The sequence below is a fragment of the Ammospiza caudacuta genome, chromosome 2 (genome assembly GCF_027887145.1).
Source record: "Ammospiza caudacuta isolate bAmmCau1 chromosome 2, bAmmCau1.pri, whole genome shotgun sequence".
In the NCBI taxonomy this organism is placed as follows: domain Eukaryota; kingdom Metazoa; phylum Chordata; class Aves; order Passeriformes; family Passerellidae; genus Ammospiza; species Ammospiza caudacuta.
In genome coordinates this window covers 26,810,176-26,830,015 of record NC_080594.1, presented here as the reverse complement: position 1 = coordinate 26,830,015, position 19,840 = coordinate 26,810,176, and the positions used below count along the sequence as shown (strand labels likewise).

The 19,840-nt window shown below is 42.9% G+C and overlaps 2 protein-coding genes across 2 annotated transcripts; one reads left to right on the top strand and one right to left on the bottom strand.

Annotated features, from left to right (window-relative positions):
* The first annotated feature begins 3,289 nt into the window (after positions 1-3,289).
* Positions 3,290-4,390, top strand: GPR15 (G protein-coupled receptor 15). Its single transcript, XM_058800221.1, has one exon. The coding sequence runs from the start codon at positions 3,290-3,292 to the stop codon at positions 4,388-4,390; it is 1,101 nt and encodes a 366-aa protein (XP_058656204.1).
* A 13,078-nt stretch (positions 4,391-17,468) lies between these two features.
* Positions 17,469-19,173, bottom strand: LOC131554833 (apovitellenin-1-like). Its single transcript, XM_058800427.1, has 3 exons — positions 18,996-19,173; positions 18,464-18,623; positions 17,469-17,862 (listed from the first exon to the last, which is right to left on the bottom strand). Exons 1-3 carry the CDS (start codon positions 19,054-19,056, stop codon positions 17,763-17,765), a joined length of 321 nt encoding a protein of 106 aa, XP_058656410.1. The 5' UTR covers positions 19,057-19,173; the 3' UTR covers positions 17,469-17,762.
* Positions 19,174-19,840: the final 667 nt, after the last annotated feature.

Genomic DNA, 19,840 nt, shown 5'->3' with positions numbered 1-19,840 from the left:
ATACACCTGAGCCAAACCAGTAGCTGATTGCTTCAGCAGAGAATTTTCGGGGGAGGAAAGTGTTTACATGTATCTGGTGAATCCTGGGAGGAGGAAAATGCTGTGGGAATACTGGAGTAGGATGAGGAGAGGATGGAGTCTGTCCTCCTGAACTTTCTGGAATATCTATACAGGTGTGTTAGGAGAGGAATTTCCATGTACTCAGTATTTTTGATAGCTTGGCTCTGTCGCAGGAAAAAGAGATGTGGGGAGAGTAAGACCCTACATGATGCCCTAAGTGAATCCCTATCACATAAAAACACCCCAGACTACGGACAAATATGCCTGCTGCTGCTCCACTCAGATAATTACACATCACTTTATTATTCATAAGAATGCTTTAGATTATCTTCACAACTCTTCTGCCCAGAAAAGGAAGTGTCACATGTGGAATATGGCAACATGCAGTGACATCCCTACGTCTGCTTAGAGCATTCAAGAAATACACAGCAAATTCAGTACAGAAGAGTTGGTCCCTGTTGGAAAAGGTTTACTATTTAATTTTTTATTTTAGTGAGTAAGGCTATTAATCGAAAGGGAGACAACAAAGTAAGAAACAAACACAGGAATACACATATATAAAAGTATCTTTATGATGCCTTTAAGCTTTTTTAAGTTATTAATTTTTTTGTTTGCAATGAGATAGAGAGGGAAGGAGTGAATTTCAAGGAGTATAAAGTAGTGTGCAATGGAGGGAAGAGAAGTTTGTGTCTGACTTCTAAAGCATGTAAGCTGTTATATTCTAACTGCAGAGTAAAACAAGACGGAGATCCACCTTTGCAAGAGAGGCAGAACAAGTGTAGAATTGACTGTAGGGTTCAGCTGGTCTCCTGCCCTAGTACTAATAGAAAGAGAATGCCTCTATTTCCCAGTGCTTCTTGGAAAAAAAAAAAAAAAAAAACAAACCAAAACTAAAACACATTCCTTGGAGCAGCAATAAGCAAAGATCACACAAAATTCACCTCTGCACTGAACTCATCAACCATTGTTTTTTGTAAAGTGTAAGCTACTTGGTCACTTTTACACAAGTCTTGGCTGAAAACTCTTTGTACTTTTCAGATGGTGAGAGGATGATTTTTAGCCTGTGTTTTCTTGCAGGTTTACACTTGATGTCACTTGCATGCAAATTGCAATGTCCTCAATGCAACCTGATTTTTAGAATTTTAGGAGTTTGGTTCTGTGCTTCCTTCTCGCAGCTTTGCCAGGGAAGAAATAAGCTGGCACACAAATCCATTCTGTAACTGACCACTGACAAGTCTCTCATAAAGAAAAAGACTTGCAGCAACAGTACCTACTCACTGTAATCACCACAGAAGAGACTTTTACATTTCACTAAAAATAAGAATTGTATTTCAGGCAATCAGGTGCAGGAGGTTACTTCTAGAATAACAACAAGGCCTTTTACAAATCTATGGAGTTTTTTTTACTCTGAACAGAGTCACTGCCTCTTGCTTAGAAGAGAATACAATGATTTTTAGGGTGAATGCTTACAACACACTTTGACATAGCAGGAAGATGATTTTTAGCCTGTTATTCATTAAGTGTTCACATTTACTTCTGTGACATACAAATAGTCTTAGCTGGGGTGTTTTTATACACCTTGAGCCTTTTTCAGAGTTTGTGATGGCTGAATTACACTCACTAACTTAATGCTTACACATTCCATGAAATTAGTCAGCTGGAGTCCACTAGTGCTCTACAGTTAGGAAGGCAGTTGTGTCTCAGTGAGTACTTATTAGATATCAACATATCACATGAGCCAGTGCGCACCTAAATTCTCTTCCATCCAGCAGCCAGTCGTTTTTCAGCAGCTTCTGCTTTTCCGGGTGCCTGGAAGTCTACCAGGAACCTGCTGCACAGGGAGGTATAACCTGAGCACTGGGAGAGTGAATCTGAGTGCATCCAGAGCGCTCTGGAGGGACTAGCTCGCTGTGCACGCAATTTGGAATTGTTTTTTGCATGTGGAGACACAAACTGATGCAATCTGTCTGCCCAGGGATGGAGCACGCAGCAGGAGGCGATTTCTTCAAAGCCTTGAGAACCCTGGAGGCCTGCCTGGTCTGTGAATGTACTGGTGGAAGGGAGAGGAAGGAGAAAATGAGTTTATTTTTAGAAGAGAGGAGGGATGATGAAGACCAATAGTGAATTTTCAAATTAGTATGCACTGACAAAGGTGTAATGAATTCAGTAGTTTTAAAAATGAGAATTTCTGTTTGATTTATGAGACGCTGAAAGGGCTGTCTGTAAGGTAAGTCACAGCTGGAGCAATACTGATACTGCACATGAAAGATGAAGGAAATCAGAGCTCGGTAAGACAAGTGAGTGCTGTTTATGAGAACAGCTCAGGAGTCACGCAGGCTGTGCAGCCAGAAGGAGAAGGAACAAACCACTGCTCTAGAGTCCGGGACTGTGGCTGATGAGAAAGCCTGTGTGGGGGATGGGAGCATCAAGTTTCAATATGCAATATATATATAAGAATATACAACGATTTGGAACATTATTTTCAAAGTTTTTAATACATTCCTTAAGTTGGGTGTGGAAAGTCCAGGCATAGGGGAATTGGCAGGGCTGCAGGGCAGGAGGGGGCACTGGCAGGGCAGCCAAGAACCTGGGACTGATAAAGAACAACCAGCTACAGGGCAGAATGGATATAGGAGTTTTAAATGTTTTTCCCTATATATATTCATATGAGTGAATTGCTTTCAAACAGAAAGCAACAATCATAAAGAGTCAAATAAAGTAAAAACCTCCAAGCCTCAGGAAAGTCAGACTTGCCCTGACAAGCAATTTATACAAAATGTTTTGAATATAGATAAAGGTTGGGGCACCTGAATTCACTGTTCTTGGGTTTCTTATAAGCTGGTACAATCTCAAATTTCTTCAAACTACCAATATACTTTCCTAAAAACCAAAAAGTTCAGAATCTCAAAAAATACCTTTCCTCCACCTGAAAGAAAAGCAAAACCTGAAGCTGAAAAATGCAAAAGGAAGACAGAATCAGTAAAGCTATACCTGATTTTTAAAAAAGCCACAATGCATTTATTCTGAAGGCAGGGTTTTGACTCATCAGATACTCTCATTGCTCGTTCATCGCCTCTGCAGTTGGTTAAAAGCATACAAATTATCTCCCCACAAAAACCGCTTTTCTCCTCCTCCCAGCTCTCCCCCTCCTACCTGCTCACTGATATAATATTTTTAAAGATCTGGAAGGGATCGGTAGGGGAGGCTCAGAGCCTCCTTCAGAGAGAGGATGAGGACAGCTGGGCCAGAAATGGAACTCACCTCGCTGTCATCCATGCCTACCGTCACCTTCAACTATGACTACTACTACGATGACCAGTGCCAGTACCAGCACCTGCAACACTTGTCTACTTTCCTGCCTGTCCTTTATAGTGCTGTGTTCCTGGTGGGCATTGTTGGCAACTCAATCCTGATAGCATCCTTGATCTTCAAGCGGCGGGTCCGGAGGCTGATTGACATCTTTATCATCAACCTCGCTACATCTGACTTCATCTTCCTCATCACACTGCCTTTGTGGGTGGACATGGAGGTGTCGGGTGAGAGCTGGAGGGTAGGATCTTTCCTCTGCAAAGCTAGTTCCTATGTCATCTCAGTCAACATGTACTGCAGCATCCTGCTCCTCACCTGCATGAGCGCTGACCGGTACCTGGCTATCATGAACCCCTCTGTCGCACGACGGATCAGGACAAGATCCTATTTCGGAGCACTCTGCATCTCTGTCTGGGTATTATCCTGCTGCTTAGGCGTGCCAACCCTTTTGTCCAGAGAACTGAAGACGCAGTATGGAAAGACTTACTGTACAGACAAAGACGTGACAGAAGTCAAACAGATCATGTCACTGACGCTTTTAATCCTGGCCTTCTTCTTCCCACTGTTTAGTATCTTAACCTTTTACTGCTCCATCACCAAGAGACTCTGTGTGCACTATCAGAAGGCTGGGAAACGTGATAAGAAACTGAGAAAATCCATCAAGATTGTCTTCATTGTAGTGGCAGCTTTTGTTGTCTCCTGGGTCCCTTACAACCTTTTCAAGCTTATGGCCATCCTTTTGCGACTCCTAAACCAGCCCGACTGTTTTTCTGGCACGGTTGTCCACCTGGGCATGAAGGTGAGCAGCCCTTTTGCTTTTGCCAATAGCTGTGCCAACCCTTTCATTTATTTTTTCTTTGACAACTACATCCGCAGAGCCATGCTCCAGTGCCTGTGCCCATGGGTGAAAATGAGCAGCAACAGCTCTGATACCCTGGACAGCCACCTGAGCCATTCCCTATCCAATTTTGTGGCAGGGGAGTACGCTGCCAGGAAGAGGAAGCGCTCTGTGTCCCTCTGACTGCGGGCTGGGACTGCGGAGGAAGGGACTTCTTCCCCCAAAGGTAGCAGGAAAAGAAAAGGAGAAACAAGCAACAGAGACAGGTGCAAGTGTAATGCAACCAGTGCTTCAGGTGGGAGGGATGTTGCTTCCTTTTAAATGCAGGTAGATGGAAACCTTAACCACAGAATTACTTCACAAGGATTGCTGTGACAATGCATGGTGTGAATGTGAAACCTTCATACCAAGGAATAGGTGCAAATGCTTATGCTGGAACCCCAGTACAAGTGCTACAAACTACAGAAAAGAACCATATGATTCAGTCAGGGCCTCTCCAAGACAAGCTTTGAACTTATGCATATACAGGTTTTTATTCTGTGCAACAAAAGCAACCCCGGTGTTTCTTTTTTGTTCCTAGTTTGCCCACAAGTAGTGCGCGATGTCCTCAAACCAATCTGATCAATTTTGGGTTTTTGGAGGTTTTTTGAACTTAAAAATCAAATATTTTAATGAATTTGTGTTTTGCCAGTTCTCGTAACTCGAGTTTTGTGCATTTTAAGTCTCAGCTTCTTATTACAGCATTAAATCTTTAGTTTTAATAGTAATAATGAAAGTGCTTAACCCCTTGGATTTCAGAAAAAAACAGAACTTGAAGGCAGAGAGACCAGGAGACAAGCAAAACCTTACACTTAACCTTTCTCTTAAAGAAAACAAGACCAACAAAAGCACACTTGTGCTTTTTAAGACTTTTTTGAGGACCCAACACAATTTCTGATTTCTTGGGTTAGAACTAAAGAGTCACTGCCTTCTATTAAGGAGTGAGTTCTAGAGTGAAAGTTTACACACATGCAAACCTGCTTAAAGGCTTCAAAGGGAAGACAGCTATGTCAGCTAACACAGCTCGTGAAAAAACTGTCTGGACAGTAAAGGAAAAAAACCCTGGAGACTGGACAACGGATGTGCCATCCCTCTGATGTAACTGCAGCATGTGTACATTCACTATGGCTTCTCACACCTTTGTATTTTCTAAATGACTGTAAATGGGAATGACTCTTCTGAGTGTTACAAATAAATCCTGGTATTTGCATTTTGCATTGAACCTTGTTGAACAGTTGAGCTGTTTAATGTCTGCAGAGAAACAAGAGCAGACCTCGCGCAAGGGCAGCGCAAACCTGGAAACCTGCACATCTGCACATCCTGCCCAGCTCCCCAGCCAGTTCCACACTGGAGCACTGGCTAGCAGAGCAGGTGGAGAGCTGGCTCTGCAGCCTCGGGGGAGGCAGAAGTGTCTTTCAGCAATTGCTGGTGGCGGAGTGCTCTCTGGCACACAGTGGGATACTAAAACAAGGGTATCATTGAGACACACAAGCTTTTTGCTCTCCCCTCCCTTCACTGCATGTGTTTGTTTCCTCCCTCACTACCTCTTCTAAAAGATTTTGTTTTTTTTCCTCCACATGACAGACTTTCCCTCCCACCCCCACCTAACTGCCAAACTCCTTTTTCGGGCTTACAGCTGCATGAAGGGCATCAACTCTTCCTAGACCTGCCACTGTTTGAGAATGAGGCCAGTGTCACTTCCAATTTTAAAGTTATAAGGTTTCAAATTTATTTGCAGTGACTTTCAGAAACTGCAAATAAAGTGTACAACAAGAGACTCTTCTTTTTTTAGAAAAGTAAGCCTAAGATTTGCCTTTCAACTAAGATACAATTTTTATTATAGAAAAAACCAGTAAGTCAGACTTGTTCATTATTTCCTCAATCCTCACTGAAAGCACTACAATACTTTGGAATATGTCCAATCCACAAGACTTTAAATAATTCTAGTTAGAGCTGCTGGTTCCTTTCTTTCTTTTTTTTTTTTTTTTTTTTTTTTTGATACTTCAAAACACCAGATCAAATTGGAAAAATTACTGAGGAGCTCCACCAAGATCTCATGCCTAAAGATTTACTTTCTGGAAAATAACAAATATACTTGATAAATATTGTCAGGCTTGAGGAGAATCATGTATAAATGCCACAGCAAATGCTCCACATGAGCAAAGAATTAAAATATATAAGAGGCAACTTGCCAGTTTCTTTCAGTCTTTCACCCAAGTAAGTGTGATTTATTTTCTTGTGAACCGCAGGTCATTTGGCACTTTCATGACATGGTAAATATTATTTTCAATTTTTTTTTTTTTAAAGAAAAGAAAGCCTATACTTGAACAGCTTTACCTCAGGAACTTTTACTATTCCATATTAACACTTATTATTTGTTTGTTGGCATTTACATATCTTAGAATGATACCAAAATTATTGTGATTGAAAGTGTTTAATGTGGTAGACTTGAATAATGTAACAGGATGCCTATTTTATCAATGTTAAAAGAATGGAATAACAGTAAATTGGTTTGCTATGTAAAATGGAAATAGTGTAATTCTGATATGACACTTGCAAAAGACATTGGCAAGCAATTTAGATTGGGCTTTTTTTCCCCCACAACATTTATTATTTTAAAATAAATTCAGTATGACTGCAGCTAATAAATATGGTTTGGCTTTTTGTAATCTAACTTCTGCTTCCATTGTCATGAAGAAGTAGCAAAGCATTACTAGAAAATCTGTCAGTGAGTCGGGATGAAAACATTCATCTGCCCATCCCACAACCCTTTTCATTATTTCAGAGATACTTTTATATTGCCTTAGAATTAAATCAAGACCTTTTGAGGTTTTTAATGAAAACAACTACACCACCAGTACCACCTCCAGTCTAGAGGTTGGTGCACTTTCTTGAGGTGTGCACAATCGAAGCTGAAGCGCCTTTTCTTCTTGATATAAATCAGGAGCCTGTTAGATACGTCTCTTGATCTCCATTTTGGCTTGAATGAATCAGGAATTTTCAGAAATAAAGTATTTCATCTCAACACAAAGAAAAATTATACCCAGACCTGATGCTTGCTTAAATAAGCAAAGAATTTTTGCAACCTTATTTCAGCAGCAGATGTGCTAACACCCACAACTGCTCCACAGCTAAATGGAACTTCGAGTTGCAGAGTACTGAGGAGAAAGTCACACAGAGAATAGCCTCAGACCCAGAATAAGCAGGGCAAACTTGCAGCCTGCAAAACAAGAAAAGTGGTGTAGGCACTGTGTGGACTCACCCTCCACAAATAGTGCAGTGAAGATTGGTTCTTGGAAGCCAAGAGGAAAACTTCCACTGACTTAGATGCATCCAGATTTCATCTGCAGCTTCTTGTCCTGGCTCCTTTAGACTGGTGGGAGGAAAAGCCCTCACAGCCTGTCTGTGCCTCAGGTTTCTAACAGGGTGGACTACAAAAAGAATATTTCCTGACTTTGTAATGATGTTGCAATGATATATTTGTCAACTGCTACACAGGGACAGTAAGGTCGTTGACAAAGGAAGGTTGAGGTTTTCTCCTCAGGTGCTTGCAGGTTATATTGTACAAAGAGATGTCAGCTCATGGGTGGGGACACTTACACATACTTCTAACAGATAGACTGTTACTATTACTACTGGAATACTAATTTGTTATCCCTGCAGGATCACTTCTATTCTTGAGGTCAGCAGGAACTTGTGAGTAGATTTGCAAACTGATTTGAGCACAAATCATTGCGTGTCCCAAAACGTCTAACTGAAACACACGGACTCAATGCTCTTAAAGGTCCTTCCCAATCAAAATGATTCTATGATTCTTCTCTGGATTAAAAGGCTTCACCGAGTTAAGCAGCAAGTGAAGAACAGAAAGCAGACACCCACAATCCTGCAATGGAAAATCCATCACCTCAGGCTGTTTACCAAATATGCTAGCATTCTGCATATTGTCAGAGAAAGGGATAAGCTCATGAACAGGAACAAAGAAAGAGCTACCTAAATCCACAACAGATGGAAACTGGCAGTGAGTTAAATGGCCTCAGAAGTAATTACAATGCTACCAAATGTCACACACAGAGGTGGCTGGGAGCCCCTAGAAAACCAGAAAGGGCCCATGGCATTTCATCTAACATTTAATACTGTACCACAAAGCCTGCAATTAGTGAACTCTAGCTCTCAATAACAAGCCAAGCAGCTGCTCGGTTTGCAGGTGCAGGTGCTCAGTACACTGCTGCAGTCTTGCTGCAAGGGACAGGAGGGTCTGGAATAGCCCAGTCTCACTAAATGACAGAGGGGTTTTGGCCCCATGCATCTGGGCAGTTAAGACTTGAGCTCATAATGAACTAAAAGAATGCAAAATATGGGAGATGAGAAAGCAAGTGGATTAAAAACCAACAGCCTTCAAGAAGAAAGGCATTCTTCCACCTCTGGGTTGGTAAAAAATTGCTGCCCAAATCGAGGCTGTTTGTGTTCATAATTTTTTTTACATATGAGTTAAAGTGTAGGGATTTTTTTCCCAATTCACCTCATTTATCTTTCTGTAACAGATTGCAGCAGCTTTGGAAACTGAGGCCGCTTTGGTTTTGAGAGCCAACATGATCAATATCAATCATCTAAATAATGCATTGTGACCAAAATACATATTTTCAAACTTCAAAACAGTTTCATTATTAGTAAGAGACCACATTCTTAGTCAGAATCTCCCACTAAATCTAATCAGTAAATATACATCCTCTGCTGTTTACTTCTCACATTTTCTAGAGTACATGGGATTTTACAAGCGGCAATTCAGCACCAGACCCTCAAAAAAGAAAATGCAAATGTTTCTCTTGAAATTTGGACTAAATTTAGCTGCTCTGGGGACTAGAGGAGGTCACAGGGAAGGTAAGGTGAGAATCCTATGTCAAAGAAAATGCTTCCCACAAGATAAATTCAGAGGCTTTCATTTGTATTAGCATTGATATTGAGAAAAGGTGACTACTCACTTTCTAAAAAGCAGATCCTTCAAAAGCAAAGTGGATTCAATAATATCAGGAAATAACTGGATGCATCCAAAAGTTAATAGTCAATTCTGAAGAAAAAAGCCAAACAAGCAACCCTCTGTCTTTTACTGTGCAATCCCGGAATCTGATGCCCTCTTTCTTTCTCCATAGATAAAACTAGTTAATATGAATATAAAAGACCAGCTGTTTCTCAAAGAATGCCCTTTCTTTAACCCCTCAATTTGAGGCAAAGAAAACCAGACTGTGAAACTGTGTGGCATCTGCTCAGAGAATGAAACCTGGTCAGTGGTTAAAATCCATCAAAATTTTCAGTCTAGCTTTAAAACTGCTACCCAAAATGTCCAAAAAGTCAGACTTGAAATGCAAAGAGCAGCTTTTGCACTGAGAAACACCATGTATAATTAAATACAGCACAAATGTTTGCCATATATGGTACCGTGCACCTGACTTGACCACTCATGTGACTTCCCTCTGTGCGCTGCCTGAACAAGTGCTTGACCACAACCACCATTTCCCCTGTCACCCACTCCTCAGAAGTTTCTGGCAGCCACAGAAACTTCTACCCATGTCTCACACAGAGAAAACATGCAAGCCATTATAAAAAAAAAGGAAGATTAAAAAAAAGAGAGAATACAGGCAGGTGTGTATTTGCTTTTGCCTGTGTTTGAACCTGTGGGAGTTACCCACCATGGGTACCATCATGCCACCTAAAAGGTGGTGCAAGTAAGAGTAAAAGCTTGGCAGCTTTCAAGAGACATATATACATACATAAACTGCTGCTCTCCTCGTAACCAGCCAGTACACTATGGATGGAGAGGTACTGAGAAGCAAAGAGGGCAACAAATGCACTGAGAAGTGCAGTGGTGTGCCCAAAACCTCAGCTCTAGATAGGGTGTCAGAGATTATGAACTCTGATCAGAGAACATGGTACTTCTGACCACTTAGGAACACAACCAAGTAATTTAAAAACTTTTTCAGATGCCTCACCAGAAGAGAGAAGAAGGCTTTGGAAAAATCTAGAGCTAGACAAGAGAAGAGAAGAGAAGAGAAGAGAAGAGAAGAGAAGAGAAGAGAAGAGAAGAGAAGAGAAGAGAAGAGAAGAGAAGAGAAGAGAAGAGAATAAACCTTGAGTAACCCTTATAATCCCCTAGCTTCCAGGAGTCGTGTTTTGGCAACCACATTGATGGTGCCCTGACACACACTTTTGCACAGCCACTCAAGAGGCTGTGACCTTCCTGAAGCTATTAAAAATGTCTGAAACCCCTGCTGATTCAACCTTAATTTCAACCTTACCTTCTCCTTAGAGGTAACTCTCCTACTCTTCTAATTTTTAAGTACTTGTGCAAATAGACTGGTGATGCTTATAAGTCCTTATTTCCACTGTTGTCCAAATAAGTAATTACTGGCAGTATGGAAACTGCTGGTTTTGTTGAAAATTAACTGGAATTTTATATGACTAACTTCAAGAAAGCTGGGGTTTGGCTGGCTGAGAAGACTAAAAGCCTAACTCACAAACTACCTACCCAGTAGTGAACCCAACTGGATTGATTTGTCTCCTAGAATTCATGCTAATGATTCATCTCCAAAAGCTGTGAAGACCCATGAAATTCGTAGTTCTGTGGCCTCACATAGAGAGAGGAGCCACCCAAATAGTGCTCCCAGCTGTGCTGCTGGACTGGGTTTCCTGATGCTGCAGGCTGCACCTTCCTTACAGTGCCTTCAAGCAACTTGGATGAAGCATAGGACAAGGTCACGGTGATTTGGGCATCTGTGTTCTCTGCTTTAGGCACCTCTGCTCCCTGCTCTTCTCCCGTGGCTGTAAGGACAGGATAAAGTGTGGGATAACAACACAGCAGCTGAAGTGTCTGCTAACAGCTGCAGGGTAACTACTGGGCTTTGACATAGAGTGTCTCATGTTCACAGAGAGCACAAATAGCGATGTGCATCTTCCTTTTTATCTGAAAAATGCAAGCCTGTGTTCTGACTCATGCTCTAACGAGTGCCATTACCAGCACAGCTGAAGAAGACTGCAGGCAATCATCTGGTTCACTAAGAGCACACATTTAACAGATTATTTTTCACACATATCTGTCAAAACCCATAAGGGTAGGTAGCTGTTCTTTATCCTCAGAACTCACCAAATTCACTGAAAATCATGAGATGCCATGCCAAATCTATTCAGAGGTTCCTGTTACTTGGATTTTAGCTTGTAGGTTTACCCTTTAACCACACACTTTCCTTACACACACTGGAAGGGAAACAAACATTCCTTTAAAAGGAAAGCTGAAGAGTTTTGAGGGTAAAACCACCTATTAGTAAGTCCACTCAGGGAACAGCCATGCTGTCACATACAAATTTAGGTGCTTCAAAACCAGGTTTTTTATTTACTCAGTTATTTAAGTCAGGTCTGAGATTTGCTTCATCAGGGGAGTCAGTCATAAACCCTGGTACTCTGTGGGGGGAAATGCATGTCAAAAACTGAAGTACTTTCTGCATTCGTGCTCCATATTTTGATGTTATGTGTTATGACAAGAGTCTGCAATGTCTGCATTACCTGCCAGCCCTCTCTGGTGGATAGCTGCCAATGAGCTGCCCAAAAAACTTCTAACAGTGCCTACTGTTCTTGTGTTTTGTCTTTTGATACAAGAATTTTTCTCTAGGTTTACAGATGACAATTGCCTGCACCATATTTCTAACACTGCACATGAGCTGGCAAAAATTATTGACCTATGGGGAGTCAGTTCAACAGAGAAATATTTCTTTTCCTCACTCCTTCATCCCCACAGTGAACCCTCCTCAATAATATATGATGGAGCAAAAGGAGCTTACAATTGAAGTGGAAAATTTTTAAACCTAACTGCTATTAAGAAGTCCAAAGAAGAAGAATGGAGTTTATATGAACAAAGAACGTTTTAGAAACACAGTTAATCAGATTAATGACTGTTTTGGATGAAGCATTGCTTCTCAATAAATAGTTAAGTATTACGTGTCATGTATACATATGTTAATTTTATATAATAGATTTTAGTTTTCTGGGGTATCAAAGTACTATTTGGAAAAATGGGTAATTCCAAATAAAATTATCATTTTCTCCCTCTAGCAAAATCTACCAGTTATTTTTACAAAATAGGATTTCTATCAATTCAACCTAATTATTAGAATAATAAAAGCTCATTTGAAATCTAAAAACCACAAGCCTTCTCCTGACCAGAAAAGGCTTAATTAGTTACTTAGATTGCTAAAATAATTGTATGTAGCTCCAACTATTTTTGTCACCAAAAAAGAAGAAATAGGAAACTTCCCATTTTCATGCTGAGCAAAGCTGCTCAGAAATATGGGCAACCTGAAAGGCTGAATTAGCCAACAGCCTTAGTGGCAGTTTAACTGACAAAAGGCAGAATTAAACTAAGGACAAAACAGCCAGTGGCCATTAAAAAGGTTTGATTTATGTGGGTTTCCTTCCTTAAAAAAAAAAAAAAAAAAAAAAAAAAAAGAAAACAAACAAATCCAAAACCAACAAAACAACACAGCTTTGGATTTAATTGACCACAGCTGAGAACAGATTACTCCTGCAGGTCACACAGCCACGTTGGCTGTTTTACACGTTGGCCCTCCAAGTATCAAAGCCCATCTGAGCACAGCATTGGGAAGCCGCTGCTGAAGGGAAGGTTATCTGGGAGGATCTGTGCTCCACTCCAAAGAGAGCAATCCTTCACTGGCAGGACTTTTAACATCAGGCACCCCTGAGAAATGCAAGAGACAAGGAAGCCTTTGGAAAGAAGAGAAAATGTTACAATCAGGAAAAAATAACTGTCTTGAAGTATTTTTTCTAAGCAGGGAACTTAATCTACTTGTTTTCAAACACTGGGTCACTCACACATTTTCCCTCACATCTGAAGTTTTTTTCTCTCAAGCGAACTGAGAATAAAATAGCCGCAAAACCAACATCTGAATCCATTTAACAAGGATGCTACTGTAAACCTGAAGATAGGCAGCTGTGAGTATAAAGATGAATATAAATGATCTGCGCTCTTCACTGACATGTACAGCAGTTGTACTTGTAAATATTTATTCTGTTAAGATCTTCAGGAATCAGTGCATATCAGGGTCGATAGCAAATGTTCTTTAAACCATTTCCAGATACACTCCTGTATGGCAGTGGGCAGGTTAATGCTTCTCCCACGAGGCACGGGGTGTACCTGATGCTGTGGTGCAGATCTGAACACCACCGTGTCACGGCACTGGGAAACTTTAATAAAGCAGTTTTAACACAACTGCTGTCAAAACAGTTAGCTTGTACTTATACTGCAATTTTCTAGGTTTTTTAATAGCAGATTCAAAAACACTTTAAGAAACATTTCACAAATAAACACTTTGACAAGTGGCCTAATCGCATATCGCCCCAAATCTGCAACACGGGATCATCTAGCCCGGCACACCCTTTCTCCCCCACAAAAAACTGCGTCTGCAAAGCACAGCCCGGTCACTACACACCCAGATGAAAGGAGCCCCCACCTCTCGGTTGAGCACGCAGGTAAGCGAGCAAACACATGAGAAAAACTTTCTGTGCATTACAGAAACAACATCCAAACCCTCCCCACCCAACGCCGGCCCAGCTGCAGCCCGTCAGCCCCAGCCCGGCCCATGCCGAAACACACTTCCCATTCCACGGGCTCAGGCGGCCAGCAGGGGGGAATTTACCTGTCCAGCCTCACCAAAGAGTGGAATTACGGCTGTAAAACTGCTCCTCCCTTCCTCCAGCCACTCCTGCCCGACTCCCGCCTCCCCGAGCATCCCCTGCCGGGCTGGGCGCTCCATGTTCTCCCGGGCAGCTCCCGCCCCCCGAGCGTGCCGTGCGGGGCCGCGGGCGCATCGCGTGCGAAGCGGCGGTGCCGCTCTGAGTCAGCGCCCGCGCTGCGGCCGGCGGGGAGCGAGAGCGGCGGCGCTGAGCGGTCCCGGCCGGCACGCAAGGCTCCGCTGCCCGCCGAGCCCGCCGCATCCCTGTGCCGCCCCCCGCAGCCCTGTGCCCCCTCCGCAGCCCTGTGCTGCCGCATCCCTGTGCCGCCCTCCGCAGCCCTGTGCCCCCCGCCGCATCCCTGTGCCGCCCTCCGCATCCCTGTGCTCCCTCCGCAGCCCTGTGCTGCCGCATCCCTGTGCCCCCCGCCGCATCCCTGTGCCCCCCGCCGCATCCCTGTGCCGCCCTCCGCAGCCTTGTGCCCTCGCTGCAGCCCTGTGCCCCCCGCCGCATCCCTGTGCCCCCCGCCGCAGCCCTGTGCCCCCTCCGCAGCCCTGTGCCGCCCTCCGCAGCCTTGTGCCCCCCGCCGCAGCCCTGTGCCCCCCGCCGCAGCCCTGTGCCCCTCTGTCCTTACTGACTTCACGCACCCATGCACACACGGCTCCCCGTTTGTGATTTTGGCGTTCATGTTTAAAACCTGGGAAAGCCTCTTTGCCAACAGCCCGTGGGGAAGGGCAGAGCCGTCAGAACGATGCCAGCTCTGCGCCTTAGTGCGCGTCCAGCATCGCGGCCTGCTCCTTCCCCTTGCTGTGCCTGGCCGCAGGGCCCTCACGAGGGGACAAAAACTGCGGTACTGAGATGGAATGTCTGCGTGTGAGTACCAGCCGGAGGTCTCAAATATTTTACAACATTTTTTCCAGTCCTTGCCTTCTCAAACATCCTGCGCTGGACATTTTTGCCGCCGAAGGACTTGGGCTGTTCGTCGATAAGGGCAGCAACCACTGCTCAAAGCAGCACAGAGCCCGAGGCCTGCGTTCCCTTAGCATTAATTAGTGATTTTTCCAAGCGCTAAAGAGGGGAGGGGAGCTGGGAAGTGTAAATGCCATCAACAATCCGAGCCACTGAAAATGGTGTAAAGTACTCACCATAAAAAATATTTTTCAAGAAAGGGTGTTTTTTGCAGAAATCGTGAACACGCAAGGGGTTATTCCCCCATCTCAGAAACAACAGAAATCTGACATTTCTTAAGATTTCATGCTAATTGACTCAGTTGAACCAGTTACACCACAAGCTTTTCCAAATCTGCAAAGTGAATGATAATTACTCAACAAGAAAGTTTCTATGACATGAATCTCACTGAAATGAATGCTTCACTCACAAATCCTCTCCAAGAATCTTGAAGCACTCAGTGAACTCTGCAACAGACATCACTTGGGAAGTGATTTCTGTACATATTTTAAAAAGAAATTACAGATTCATCTGTTTATTCCAATTGAGAATTGAGAGTAGATATTAAATAGTTTAACATTGAGATATAAAATGGCCCACTCATTACATGTCCCATGAATTTGCCCCAGGGTCCTTTTTGGGCTAAAAATCTTTTTTTCCTCTACCCAATCCCAGCCTGAATGCTGTCTCAGCTGCTATTTTCTGTCTTAAAGGATGCTGGCAACATCAGGGGTAGAAGTGGCAGTGGAAGGTTGTCTACTTTGCTCTTTATAAGTTTCCCCACGTTGTAGATTGTACAAGAGATTAACGACCTGGAAGGTTTTCGACTTGTTTTTTTCAAGCATAAAAATGCATAGATAACTAACTACATGGTGAGGAGATTGAGTGCAAACCAACACAGAGATCTGCAGCCTGATTCTGTTTGCCCATCTGCTAAAATCAGACATCAAACTGCTCTTTCGGATTCATCTGGCGTGGATTTTATGGAGGTCATATTGCAAAGAAGCAAAAAGATAAGGTGCACTTAACAAAATGTCAACTTTTTAATGTTTTAGCACAGAATTCATACCAGCTACTGTGCTGCTCCAGCATTTCTGTGATGCAATACAGAAATATCACTGGGTTGCATTGGTGAAGTCGCACAACAGGCTCAAAATGCTACATGAGGACCCTATACTTTCCAAACTTTTTCCTACTCTTTTTGGCAGTGCATACAAGTAGATTGAAAAGGCTGAAATGCCCATTTCCAGGACACCAAATTCTTAAGAGAATATTCAGGCTTTTTCATATACTCATAACTTTCACTCTGTCAGAAAGAAGTGCTTTTGAAATGACAGAAGAACAAGCTCTATTCTGAGAAAATTCAGAATGCTGAATTATTCCTTGGGACAAGAGAGGATTTAAGTTGCAGGGCTTCTCCTTTTAAGTGTTATATTTAGGGAGAAAAAAAAGAGAAAAGATTGAACAGACACATGGGAAACAAGCAGGAAGTCATCCCTGTAGCAAAAGAGCTAAACAACCGGGCTTTTTCATGTGGTAAATATTCTTATCAGCAAAACAGTCTGCTTTTCTGAATCTCCTCCTAAATACACGTCCATTTACATAATACATGTTTGTTCATTGGGCCGGAGAAGCAAAGACTGTCTAAGGAATACAAGCAGCAATTAATAAACCTGCAAAACATCTCTGCAGAACTGGTGAAGCCATCAGAGAAGGAAGAACTTGCTGCACTGCATGGGGACCCTGATTTCATTATGATTGCACATGGTAAAAAGGAGCTGCTGGGACAAAGAAAATGGAAAATGAGGGGATTTTATTCCAGGCAAGTGGTTAAGGGCAAGTTTATAGCTGATCTGACTGATAATTAAAGAAACAAAACAAAACAACAAAACAATTGGCTTGCTGTAGCCTATGCCACAGTCTCCTGCTGTGATTCAGAAAAATTGCCTACTTGCTTCTGCTTGCTTAATGAGAAAGAAGATAGATTTCTCTCTGCAGTGTGGGCATCTGGGCCGATGCAGTTACACAGGACTGACGAGGACTTGCCAAGTCTTCACACACAGTGCCAGGCATAGACCCCTCTCATAAACTGGTCAAGATAGTGAGAAATTTTCCATTCATTTCTCCTTTGGAAAAGCTCATTCAGTAGCCTCTCTGACCAATGAGATATACTTCCAAAGTCCAGTTTAGGTTGATGGACAGTTTAATTTACTGGCATTTGTTTTCCCAAATTATCTGAAATCTTCAGACATGAGATACAGGTGCACCTATTTGCTTCCCACCTAACCAAGGAGCACAATCGGTTGTGGCTACTCTAAGAGATGCTCAGGTAGTGCCTCCTCCACCCAAGATAAATCTGAGCTTAGTTAAAAGTGCCTGAACACTCAGGGTTTGTTAGCATTGCCTGCAAACACTTCTTGTGAATCACAGCTACATTCTCCGCAGAATGGGATGCCGAGGCGAGTCAGATTCCATAATGCTCAATACAAACAACAGACTTAGGGAAGTGTAACAACCAACATTTTTTTTTATTAGAGGGGCAATGACCAAGCCATTCAGGAGGAATTAATTTTCAAGATTTGGCTACAGAAGAATCTCTATATTGCCTTCCCCATGCCCAGCTGCTTGATTTTTTTCTGGGGAGGCTTCAGCAGATGCCTTCGGCAGACGCCTTCCATCTTTTGGTCTTTGAAGGTGGGTTCCCTCTAGTGGCACTAAGGGGAGCATCGATTCTGTGTTATTGACTGATCTTGGTCCGTAGAGGGGGCCGGGGGAAAGAGGACGCTGGAAGGTGTTACACGCTCACATCAGGAAACGCTGACTTGTCTTAATTTGGCTAATAGCCTAGGACTCTTGTGTACCACAGGTTCTTTATTTTTTCAATCAGCTGTTCAAACATTATACTGACTTTGGTTGCTTCTTTGGCGATTCTCTGTCTGCAGGAGACAACAGAGCATGTGGTAAGACACACAAGTATGTGAGGGTAATTCCCGTCTGCTGTAGCTACCACTCTGCCTGTCACCAGGAGTGCAGAGCTCCGGCAGTCCTAGAGGGGCTTTCCTCAGAAGACAGGAATAGGCAGTACCTGTGTGCCATGAGTTACATGGAACTGTCTCTAGGGTGATATGTTCTTCCTTTTGTGAGGAAACTCATTCCCCTACGCTGAGCAAGACACATGCACAGCTAGAGCCAGGTCTGTCACTGAGTACTCAGCCCCTCACAGCACTGCAGCACCCTTCCAGAGGAGCTGATTGCCCAGCAGCCAGCAGCCTCCTCTCTCACTACCCGTGGATAAAGAGCAGTACCTGCCATCCCTGTGAACACTGCGTGCAATGTGCCTCCCTGGGAAGAGCTTTCACCACAGGACCATATCACCTCACCCCCCCTTCCAGCACCTCGCTCCCTTGGTACATCAGGCTTTGGTTGCTGATTAATTTCCCCTTGGATCTCTCCACAGAGATAGCTGTTCTTTCTCCCACACCTCCCTCTCCCTTTTCACACATGGCTGTGAGAATGTTAGGACAGAGCTTTCCATACCTGGCCGCAATAACTGTTGGGCTCTGGACAGTATCCAACAAGAACTGGCTGACTTTAGGGGACACCTTGTTCACAGCTTCATAGAAGTAAGATGCAATAGTCTCAGGGATGGCCAGCAACTCACGACGGTCTTTCTCAAAGATGGACTTTGACTGCACTTCTGAGAAAAAAGGTAAAGGCCCATGAGGTTTCTCATGTCTCTTGTGTCTCTGGTATCTTCCCCCAGCTGCAGGGGAAGAGATTTGAAATTCTGAGATTCAGAACCTCTCCCAGAATTTGCTCTACAGCATTCAGCACACTCTCTTCACCCAGTCATGGGTATCTAAGTCATAGACCTTCCACGGCAGAGTATTTGCACCAAGTATGGGCAGTTTCCATGCCAGGTCTCTACTGACTGGTTCCACACTGCCAAGCACTGTGTGTTCATGGTCTTCAACTGAATTATTTGGCTTCATTCCTACTTCATGATGCATGAGAACCTGTAGAGCTGAGAGCTTTGTCTCAGATAAACCGCAAAGCTTTTCAGACTTACCGGGGAGAGTGGTGCTAAGGAGCAGAATCAGAGCTATCACCAGTGCCCTGGATTGCAGCATGGTTTGAGTACCAGTTCTGCTCTCTACACAGAGAGACCTGCAGGAATCAGCATACAGTGTTTAGGTTGTTTTCAGAGAAATAAAACGTTGGTTAAACACCAGATTTTTGCAACAAACCTAACCAACAAACGAAGACAAGAACAGAAAGATCATGAGCATTTCCTCTGAAGAAGTGAGGAAAAGGCAGTATAAAAATGTTATCTTTTCTTTGTATATTCACAAATATCCCCAATAATAACTTTCAGAACCCAAAAAAATACGGGCAGTTAAAGCTAGTTCTTTTATATGAGAGCTAAAATCCCATTTCAGCACTGAGCAAACCAGTAAAAGTGCTAGAAGTCAGAATAGGTTTCCAAAATGCTCAAGTACAACTGAAAAATTCATATTGTGGGATTTCTTCGTTTGACTTGTTTTGGTAAATTGCTCTAAAGAACATTGTGCTAGTTAGTGCATCACATACAATGATCATCTTAGTGACCCAGTGATGTGAGTACTTTGTCTTGCTTTAGTTGAGGAAAATCCCAAGTAGTTAACTAAGTTCCCTTGTCTTTTTCACTCTGGGTTTAATGTAGCAGACAGTAGCCTAAGTAGAACAAATTCCCAAAAGGGAATGAATGCAAAATTTAGCTTCATCTGACTTCCTTTATTTTTGTCTTTTAAAAAAGTCAGAATTTGCTACTTGGCACACTGAAAATATGACATTACATCTAAACAAGTTTCCAAACACACTGCATTTACAAAGCTGTTTAGAAATTAAAATTTATTTATGCCCCCAGTTAGGGGG